Genomic DNA, 12304 nt, shown 5'->3' with positions numbered 1-12304 from the left:
CTTATACTGTACAGCTTAGTGTTTTTCTGTATATTAAACTACATAGGTGTAACCAATAAATCATCATTCTTTAGTTATTTTTCTTGTAATATTTATTCATATATATATAATATATCTTTTGATATAGTCATATAGAGAATAAACAAATTTAATATACGGTCTTTCAGCATACTATATAACATATATGTTGATTGTTAACATATATGTTGACACGTATAGATTATCCGTTTCAGAAAATCAGAAAACAATTTTATATTTATATTTTCGAGCTTTATTATTGAATTTAAATACAAATATATAATGTATTCATACTCATAGATAAATAATAATAAATAAATAAATAAAAAAACAATAATAAAATACTTAAGTTTGAGTTTTTAACACTCACTCTAAATTTATTGCACAAACCATAAAACAATACGAGACTCATAGCAGGGGCAAGCAATACACTTAAGAATAACAAAATAAACAATAAATACTCAATGGTTTACGATACATAGTATAAGCATTCGACTATTAAAGCAGTACTGTTCGACTAAACGATGTAAGTTAACGCCATTTTACTATTGGCTAGCTATTAACGTTCCTATAACAAGCGCCTATTTTATATGTTATATAATTGAATAAATCATTTCAGATAACAATACTATAATATTTGAACATTAAGAGCAAATTTTGTTTAGAGATTATAGATCATTTCCTATGGTTTATATCTACGTGTAAGTATTCTAAACATTTGGTAGCATTGGATACAGGAACGTAGATGTGTTATCTCGGCTTATAGAATTTTCCGCAACGCAAGTATATTCACCCATATCTGACCAGCTTAAATTGTTCAAAATTAGTTCTCCTTCAGGACCCATCTGTAAAATAAATACAACAGTCCGTAATTAGTCTAATGTACTAAAAAACAATTTATGGGAATTATTTACTTTGCGTCTTGAATCGATGTCAGTATCTATTATGTTACCAAAGTTATCCTTCCAATATTGTCTGTACGGTGCACTATCTGCTACAACGCAAGGTATTACTACAGTTGAGCCTATCATCTGTGTAATGATTGGACTCCACTTGACTATTCTAGTTTTACCACTGGAACACTGAACTGGACGGCCTGAATAAAACAATAGATAATTACTTATTTACTTACAACAACTATATATATTTGAGTAAATAACTGGCGAATTCAATTATTGAACAAAGGTAAAATATCTAGATTAAATACAATCTAATTGTTTTAAATAAATATTTAAATGCTGTTTTCAATTTTTAAATATATAGATATAAATGTAGAAAATAGAACAAGTCTAATAATTGGATTGAAAATATAATTAAATATAATCTCATTTTGTTTTATTTATTTTTAAGTATAATATAAAATAATATATACCTTCAACCGAAATTGCTACTGGATCACTGGCCATAGTTTGTTCTCGTGCTTGACCACTGCATGTATATACACCTTGGTGATGTGGTTGAACACAATCAATTACATGCCTTACTGTCACTTTACCAACACTTTGAAAATCTCCGGAATCTTCGAATTCGTTTGGACCTAATGTAATCTATAAAAATAGGTAATAAACACAAAGATAATTGTAGTAACGTATAATAAATAATTATTTGATGAGTATCTATAACATATAAATACTCTTAGAAAATAAATATATTTTGAACAGTCAATTTACCTGATTGAGTTGTATTCCACGATTCCATTGTGCTTGAGGTACAGGACTACCGAACACCGTACATTCGAGTTCAACCCTACCACCAGGAGGAACTCGAATAGGTTCTGAAGGAGATGCTTTCACCATCACCCAATCTTTAAGTTCATATTTTTCTGTATTTTTTTCACTTCCTGTTAATTAAGCAAAAAATATTATTAAATATAAAATAAAAATCATTCTATTTTATAATATGCAAAATGGCATTAAAATATATCAACTTACCCCTGAATTTCGAATCATCAGCAATAGAATTCTAGAAAAACAAAATTTCAAATAATTAATTTTATTAATATTATATTTGGTATGGCTTAATTTTATGTTAAGTGAAAAAATGAAAATCTAATAATTTATGGTTTAATTTATTCCAATTAATTATATAATTAATAAATAATAATAATTAATATTAATCGTATATTTAATAGTAGAAAAATTTTGTTTTATTATATTTAATTTATTTTTTCCATCAAGATCTATTACGTATTTCTTTATAGAACAAGAAAAGGCTTATTAATAAACATAGGCAACGTTATATATTTATAGCACATACTACATGCTGTTTACTTTTGAACTATTTATGAATGATGCAGACAATCAAAAACTAAAAAGTAATTATTATTTATTTACTGGAACTTTATTTTATGAACCTATTTGACAATATTTTGTATCGACCAAATAATATTATTCTAGATAATCATATTATAATATATTATATATAAAGTAATTCTGAATTCATATTAAATATTATTTATACTATATTAATCATATTAATCTGCATTAAATAAAATTAAAGTAAAGACATTAAAGAAGAAAAAGATAAAAAAAAATTTTAATGAAAAAATACATTCACAACGTGAGCAATGTTATAACTAACAACTCTATAACTGAGTATAGACAATTTAATGTGTTGTAACGCATTTAAAATTTAAATATTTAAAAACATCGATTCAAACACTAGTTTTAAGCTGTAATAGTGTAATACAAAATTTAAAATAGTACTATCATATTATATTATACTATAACTTTGATATGGGTAAAATAATTGAATATTTAATTTAAACTTTTACTATAAAAATCGTAAAAGAAAGTCGAACGTATTATATTTTCAAGTAAAAAGAAATTGATGTATTAGCTTATCACTCAGGTGGGTTATTGAACATTGAACGGGTTTTCCTAATTGGCATACAAATACATTGTTAAATTTATCAATGAACTAATTGAATACGTCTCTTTAATAAGACTACCAACGTATTAGTAGAAATATAAACACGGAGAAATTATTTAAAAATATATAATATATTAACACCACTTCAGAATAATCTTAGGTACATTAAACATAAATATTTGTTTGGTAAAAAAATAGGCACGTAGTTACATGTATATCATTTTGATCAATAATGATAGTGATTTATGATTCATAGTCGTTTTTAAATAACAATATTCTTACTATATACATGACAACATGTGAATGCGAATATATATAATACTATTAATATATATTTATATTGTACAATTTATACGAATATGTATTTTTAATAAACTATATTAATGAATTATTTACCTCTATAATGTGGTTCATCGGTAAGACCGCAGCGAATCCAAAACTGTTGATTATAACTAACCAGGAAAATCCTAGTAGTAATGCTGAATCTCCCATATTGGCGTCTGTTTGTGTATTTTTGAAATTAACTGTAAGTTATAATTCAATATTGAAATGTAAAACGAAATTATTACAATTTATAACTATTAAAATGGTTTTAAAAACAATTGAACACTAATGAAATTACTATAATAAAAAAAGTTAATTTTTTAAGTTATTAAAAGGACAAAAGAATAGATCCTTGATTTGGATTCTTTGTAATGGGATGGCTTTGAGAATTGGATATGCGATGTAGTTGAAGACGTCATGTTTCAAGAATTTGGATTGTGCTGGTTAAGCAGAAATCGTTATGTGTATATTTAGTATGGTGTCTTAGAAAGGAATGAATAGTGCGGCGTCCAGTCATGCTTTATATACTCTGAATATTATCTAAGAATTCTGAAATATTGCATCAGCCAATGCAACTATAGATGAAATTTTTATTTATAACAAAGGTCAAGTTTCTTAAATCCAATTTAGATAAATGAAAATTTTAGTATACGTTTATCGAAATGAAAAAAAAAACAATATTTGATTTGACTTGATTTACTTAATATAGTATTAGTATATTGACATAAAATAGGTACGCTTCATAACAATAAGTACTAATTAGTTATAACAGTATCAATATTTTGACGTAAAATTTTGTTGAGATTTCCACTATATTGTGAGGAAGGTATTATTTAATTAATTACCAAATTATAATTATTTGAAAAATATAAATAATAAACGATATATATTAATATAAATAAAAAAAAAGTAATATCAACATTTAACCAGTCTATTAGTTTCAAGTCCCTATGAATAATACTTTTTTATGATACTTAAAATATGTTGAAATAACTAAACAAGTTATTTTTCGACTAATATGTATTATCCAATTTCTTTTAAATTTTAACTTGAAACGTATATACAAAATCATAATTAATAATTATGTATTTTTGAAATTTTTAGATTTTTGTAAAAAAAACTTATGGAGTTCTGAGGAATCTTATATTAAATAAACAAGCCTTGACTATCTAAATTAAAAATCTTATACTTTAATTCAAGATTGATTTTTAAGGAATCCTATTGAATATTTTATAATATTTTTATTAAACATAATAAATAATTATCAATGTTAAATATTATATACAAAATGTTTTATAAATTTTATAGAGAAAGAACTAATTATATTAAACAATTTTAAAAACTTACTAGCTAAAATCATTCTAATAATTAAAAAAATTATAATTTAAGTAAAAATATAATGTGTCAAGAAAAACTCGTAATGAGAAATCGTTATTTTACGTTTAAATATATTGAGTATAGTCAACATTTGAACTTTTATCATTCATAAAAAATGTATGTATGTATAATCACTAGTTATTATTTGAATTTCATTAAAAAAACACTTATAAGGACTTTTGTATTAAATTTTCAAGTTGTGTTTAAATTAAAAATTTATTAACTTTTAACTAATACATTAATTGCATGTTTTCATGATTTATAGTCCAATTTTCTGAAAAATTTTAGTTAAACGCTTAAAAAAATTGTTGTCACTATATTATATTGTTGATTTTTTTTAAATTGTGATGAGAAAAACTTATGAGGAACCTTGTATTAAATTGTCAAGCTTCTTTACTCACAAACAACTAGACCTCAGTCTTATCTAAGTACATAAATATGAAATAGTAATGACTATTTTATATAGAAGTATGTACTTACCTTTTATCATAAATTATTATTATGTGTTTAGTGACTATACTATCATAAATTATAGCATAATATGATGTAATTTTAAAAATTATACAAATAATACTAATATAAACATAATAAAAATAGTTATCACTGAATGGGCATTATTTACAATACATACATATACATGATATGTGTATTTTTTAGTAGATATAGTTGATTAAATATTTGAAGTTTGCTAAAAATTATCGCATCAGATAATATTTCATATTTCATGAAATTGGACTAAATAATATTAACACATTATTATTATTGTAAGTACATTATATTGTTCGTATTTTTTAAAAAAATATATAGTAATAAAATACATTTAAAAAGTGTACAATTTTATTACAATACTATGAAAAAAAAAATAAAGAAAATCGCTATCATATATTATATATTATATAGTATCAATGTACAGTATACCTGGACACTGATAACGACTCTTTAATGAATGTGCTAAATTTGAACTCAATGATAAATCATTGTGTATACAATTAAAAATGATTCTGAGCGGTGTATGATATGTCTATTTCTTGGTAGATATAGTTGATTAAATATTTGAAGTTTGCTAAAAATTATCGCATCAGATAATATTTTATGTTTAATGAAATTAAACTAAAAAATAATAACTCGATTTTTTTATTGTGAGTACATTAATTAAAATATAAAAATTACATGATAGGTATTTTACGTATTTTTTTAAAAATTCATAACAATAATACATTTAAAACGTGTAAAGTTAATTACAATCAATGTAAAAAAAAGTTGGGAAGTCGCTCTCCTGTTTAATATAGTATTGGTGTTAGATTTTCCTTGCAGGACACTAATTAAGACTATATGTATTAATTTAATGCTAAATCATATTGTACTTATACGGTTAAAAATAAAACTGAGCGGAGAATCAACCTATATTTCTAAAAATATTTTATTATATATTTATATTGAAATTGATATTTTATTTTCCATTAGTATTTAGTAATACGGTAGGTTAGACTTATTTTAAAGAAATTAATCTGAATATTTGAAAATATCAATGACTCCCAATGTATAATTTTGTTATAATTTCAAGTTCTGTTATTTGCAAACAAAATTTATATCATGCATATCAACAAAAAATTTAAAATATCTTATCGTACAAAAAGGTTCAAAAAATTTTGAAATTTAAATCATACCAAGACAAGTTTGATGCTTAAATATTTAATAAAAATGTCAAATTCCTACGTTAATATTTATCAAAAATTACAACAAAAAACAAATTTAATTTTGTCAAAAACTAATTTTACGGCAAAAATCCCGTTTTTTCGTTTATTTGAGAAGTACTGAAAATCATTTACTTTTGACCCATCAAAAGAACTAACTAGATTCAAATTGATTCTAGAATTCTAAATATACCTTTTGAGCATTTTTTTTTTCTATACCTACTATAAAGAGTAAATGAAGATACGCATAAAAAAACTACATGTTAAATTATTACTTTTTATTTTTTAACACTATTTATTTTGTGATAGATATTTATTATTATCAAACGTTGTGTGTAAATATTATATTAATAAATTATAGGAACCTACTTAATAAAATAAATAATAATTTAACTCGTAAAGGTTATGTATAAGGTTAATATCATATTTAATGTGTAAGATGTATAGCGTATACTGAATAGGTATTCCGTGTACAAATATTTAACATTCACTATAGAGATTTTACTACAAATGTTAAATCTAATCTATAAAACCATTGAAATAAATAATATACTATGAACACTATCAACAATCAACTTATTACATTCAGTTGTAAATTAATTGATTACTGTAATGTTATAAAGTCATAGTACCTACCTAACACTTATAATGATAATATTTCACGTGCAACATTAATAATATTAAAAGTGGCCTTATTAATTTATTAATGTATTTTATCTGAAATATGGCAATTAACGTGATAAAATCGTGGCACCATGATATGGACAGGAAGTAATTATGAATTTTGATTATATTTAACTCGTATATCGGTAGTTGAATTAATTTAATGTTGTAAGACTGTAAGCAGTCATTTAAAAAGCAGGACTTTGGCATACACCCAAGTATATATAGGTATATGTATATATGTATATATATATATATATATAAATATATTCTATATATTATGCATAATATATTAGCTACTCTTTTAAATCGTAAAATATTTTTATTTTATAATATTATATAGGTATGGTATACAATTATAAAGTGTCTTGTCGTAACGCAAACATTTCTATTCCTAAACTTTTTTCTATTTTAGTATACAATACATAAAACCAACATGAACTTTAAGACTAACAACTTGGGTTTTAAATATGTATTTTCATGTTAAGTACCTACCTATCAGATTTTCAATTATTTAAAAATTAATAACCAAATTTTAAAAACCAAACGAATCAAATATCTAGATATTGAACAGTAAGCTAATACTATTAAAATTCTAATTTTAAGGATTAATAAAAATCGACATTAAATAGACACCAGGCACTATTATAATAGGTATGCATAGTATAAAATTTACTCCAGTACCGAAAGCTGTAATAAGTCCAGAGTTGATATTTTCAGTACAGTAATAAAATCTACATTTAAGTGTAATAACATAAAAATATAGGTGGGTAATTAATTAAGACAACTGTATTTTAAGTCGAAATTAGAGAGAATAGATATATTATACAGCTTTTTATGTATCGAGACTCTGTAGTATAAGTATAAATGATATTACACATTGAACAAACATAAATATTTGAATTTTTACCCTATAGTACCTGCGTCGTAAAATAATTATCGACACACTGTATTACGACTCTAAATATTTATATCTTATAAATTATTTTATGATCATCCAGTTATATTTAAAGACTATATAATAGTTATATCACTTTAGAGTAATAATAGTTATATTGAATAATATTATTACAGTAAAGTGCGCACATATTAAATCTATAAAGTTGTATAAAACATTGAACCTTAAATTATTTTACATGGATAATAATTGATATTAATAATCTATATATAAATTAAAATTTATATAAAAAAAGAATACAATAAATGTTTAATTTTCCTTTTTCTATTAGTTATCACGTGTTTTTAGAGTTTAGTGATCCTAATTATTATGGTTCGGAATAAAAACTATGACATCATATAAATCTATAGATTTCATATTAATATGCATTATACTGTAATATCGAGTGCTGATAGCTTTTACAACATCGCAAAACCTAACTGTTAATAGAAGACCTTTGCCATTTATAAGTAGGTATACGTATTATTACTCATCCATGAGGATTATTATCTTATTCTTACATAAGCGATATTATTTATACGTAATATATAACTATGCTTATATTGTAGTTCGTTCGAATGATTATGGCATATTCTACATATTTAATTTAAAATTAGTTTTTAGGTTATAGGTAGTATATAATTTAGGTATTTTAGAGGTATGCGTGTTTTAGATTCAGTCTGATGAAAGAAGGTTTTTCAACGACGAATGATTTGCTAATGATTTCTTCTCAAATAAATCAATTCAAATTATAAAAATAAACAACTGATATCATTTTTGATGTTTAAAATGTTTAAAGAATTGTCAGTTTATGCAAATAATTTTTCAAGTAAATGTCTTATTGATCTTTAAATATTTAAGTTCAAATTAAATATATATATATTTAATTCTTTATAGGAAAAAAATGTATGTAATCTTTGTTTATTTTAAATTGTGTAAAATGACTAATATTATTTTATTTGTTATAAACATAAGATATTCATGTGAAAAAAAGGAACACACAGTTTAATTATTACAACTATAAGTAGGTAACCTTAAGCTATGAATGATCATTACATAGATAAAATGATAGATTACTAAGAAATAAGAATATCTTATTGTCGGTACGTATTTAAATCACGATCGCTTTAATAATAACGGAATTAAACAATTACTGATGATGAATTTATGTGTTTTCCAAATTAATCCTAACCAACATTTATATAGTTAAATACATTACGAATTGGAAACAAAATATTCAACTCTGTTAATACTGTTCTACATCTTTGGAAACAATCCTGTAATATTGTCGACTTAAGCAATTAAGTTATATAATAAAATCTTACACACAAAGAGGCTAAAGGGACGATATTTAGAGAATGTAGCTATTCTATATAGCTAATACCCTCTCTATCAATTTTAGTTGGCAAGTTGGTAGTTTAATAATATATATTTGCATAGACATACCTAAATAGAAATCTTCGTGTACTATTTTCGTTCCGCCAGTCAGAAACGTGGACACTATAATTTTTAATTTTTAACGATTCAAAATTGAGATTGTAATTTCCCTAAAAACTGCAATATATTATCTTAATGTCGTTTATATTAGGAGTAGGTATATTGAAATAACTTTGATTTTATAAAGACAATAACAATAATGATGTAATGTACCTATATTAATTAAAACTATAAATAAGTGATTTGTAAGATATTATAGAATACTTATATGAGTAAAATAACACTATTATAAAATATGATGTCATATTTAATGTTTTTTTTTAAATTTAAAAATTATGATAACACATTAGATAATAAAGATTATTTTGTAAAAAAGTATTATTAATGTTATAGAAAAATCTGGCTAAATGTTTAACTATATATATAAATTTAAATTACTTTTTTCTGTTTAAGCATTGTGCTATATTTGAATAATAGATATTTAAACAAATAAAAACTGAAAATTAAATTATTTGAAAAAAAAATTATTACAGCATAGGTAAGTTTTGTGATATGATAAATATATTTTTTACAATCAGGTAGGTACCTATATTAATATCTTAAGTATGTATGAAAAAACTGATAATTATAACATACAGCATTGAGGATTCCAAAATTTGATTTTATCAAAACATATAGTTTATAAAAATTTCCATTATTTATTTATGTTTTTTATCACATAAAATCCACGTATTTAAAATATTTTGATATACGTATTTAAAACCAACGAAATATTATCTTTTTAAAAAAAACTTTTTAATTATAATATTTTTATATAAAATATATTTTTGGTTATCACTTATCAATAATTATTTACCATAAAGATACATTAAAATAAAATAAAAAATACCTATATTATTTTTATCATAAATTACAATCACCAATGTTCATTATGTAGAAATAGCTAATAATTTTATCATTAAATTTTGTTAGTAAATCATATTTATCTTTGGGAGGTAATTAAAATTAATTTTTATCTTAATTTTTGGAAAAAGTGATAATAGTACTCTGTTAGTATAACATTAAAAAGTAGTAATAATAATTTAAATTAAACACAAGATTTAATTTTAATTAATATATAATTATTGCAGTAAAAATAAGAACTACATTATAGTGATTATTTAAAACAGAATGGAAATATTTTAAACCATTTTACTATCCAGTAAAATTGTTGGATAAAATGTAAAAGTTTTTTAAATTTAGTTATTATTTTAGACTACAAGTATTTGTAGTTTTTTTTTTATTTATCATAGAACAAAATTTAGATATTAAATTCAGTGAAATATAGTTATTTGCAAAAAAATGTATTTTCATAATGCTCTACAACTTATAAAAATAATAATATTAAGAATAAAAACTAATAATTATAAAATGTAATAAAAATAATTTAAATTACCCAACTATGTACGAGAATGATAAAAATGTCGCGGTTTATCTCTATTTAAAAAAACAAATGTAATAAATTATTTTTAAAATTGACGATAATATATAGACACCATAAAATATAGTAAATAATAAATAACAAAACAAAACGATTTTTACAAATAATTTATGTGCTTATGATCAAACTCTTATTATTTATGGTATTTATTAAGAAAAGCTAAGATACAAACAGAGTACCAATAGATACTAAATTAGATTAAAACTAAAACTCGATTTTAGCTATCAATGTTTTTCTTACAATAACGTACATGCTAGTACTCACGTAGTCACGCAGTCTCTACGAAAGTCGGTGCGCCGTGTACTGGATTTGATGCAACAAGTCGTAATGATCTGACTATTGGTCCCTCTAGGCTTTATAAACGATAGTCGCAGCTGTTACGTGACGCAAGCGTCGGATCAGGAAACACAAATTCAATATTAATTATCTTAGTGTGTACATTTCAATTAGTAAACTGATAGTAACCCCCGTCGACCCTTAACAGGATATTAAATCAACATTATTAGCTATTATATACTTCACGGGTGGTACATAATACCCTATACTTGTTCCGTTAATGTATTTGAGAATTTTATTATTTAATAACAATCAATATTTAATCAATTGAAGATAGAAAACAATTAATGAGTTAAAATTTATCTGAACAGATAAATTTCTGTATACAATAATTTAGCGATGGATATGTTGATATATATTTAATTGAACGGATAAATTATTACTTATTAATAATTGTTTTTTTTATTTTTTATCTTTAATTGGTTGTATTCAAACACTACCTACCATCATACATGTTTATTCAAATTACTTATGTATAATTGTTACGTTTATTTAATTTACAATCACATAGTCAATAAAATACTCTTTTAATTTTTCTTACAAAATCTTTGACCTGGTTCTCGTCATGTATTAAACTAAAATAATCACATTTGCTAAGTATGTAGGTAGGTACTGGTACTTGAAATGTACAATCGTAATAGACAATAGTTATACCAATAAAAACTCTTCAATACACCACGTAAGTATTTAATTATTACACTATATAATAAAAATATAAAATAAAATCAGATAGAACTATTGTCAAATTGATAACGCTTAAACCAATTAATTTTATAACATCAAAATATGATAAAAAAGGTTATAACTTGTAGTGCAATAAATAGAAAGTATAATATTTATAAATAACTTACTTTTTATAAGATACTTATTAAATTAATCAAAACCACTCATATTTATTTTTATTATAAAAATATATTAGGTACAATGTATTAATATACGTATAAAATAAGAAAATTTGCTGACAATTTACAATTTTTCGTTTTACATGAATAACACGAAGAGGTACCTAAGTAGCCCAATAGATCCTAAAATATCCAAATCTTCGAACTACACATATAGTCTCAAATCAGCCATATCTAATACATAAGTAATAACACTAAGTATTGTTTAAAGCACACTTTTAAATTTTGTACTACTCATTTCACTTTTCGTACTGCGCACAATTTA

General features: G+C 23.0%; 1 protein-coding gene across 2 annotated transcripts; it reads right to left on the bottom strand.

Annotated features, from left to right (window-relative positions):
- Positions 1-355: 355 nt before the first annotated feature.
- On the bottom strand, positions 356-11168 carry LOC114129979 (zwei Ig domain protein zig-3). Of its 2 annotated transcripts, XM_027994851.2 has the most exons (7): positions 11066-11168; positions 3286-3413; positions 1950-1980; positions 1689-1858; positions 1391-1565; positions 933-1114; positions 356-863 (listed from the first exon to the last, which is right to left on the bottom strand). In XM_027994851.2, exons 2-7 carry the CDS (start codon positions 3379-3381, stop codon positions 729-731), a joined length of 789 nt encoding a protein of 262 aa, XP_027850652.1. In that variant the 5' UTR covers positions 3382-3413; positions 11066-11168; the 3' UTR covers positions 356-728. The 2 variants fall into 2 exon arrangements, with proteins under 2 accessions (XP_027850652.1, XP_050066799.1); XM_050210842.1 differs by lacking the exon at positions 11066-11168 and having other exon boundaries at positions 3286-3713.
- Positions 11169-12304: the final 1136 nt, after the last annotated feature.

The sequence above is a fragment of the Aphis gossypii genome, chromosome 1 (assembly GCF_020184175.1).
Source record: "Aphis gossypii isolate Hap1 chromosome 1, ASM2018417v2, whole genome shotgun sequence".
Lineage (NCBI taxonomy): Eukaryota > Metazoa > Arthropoda > Insecta > Hemiptera > Aphididae > Aphis > Aphis gossypii.
Note: the sequence above shows the minus strand (reverse complement) of the source record. Positions and strands in the feature narration are given on the sequence as shown.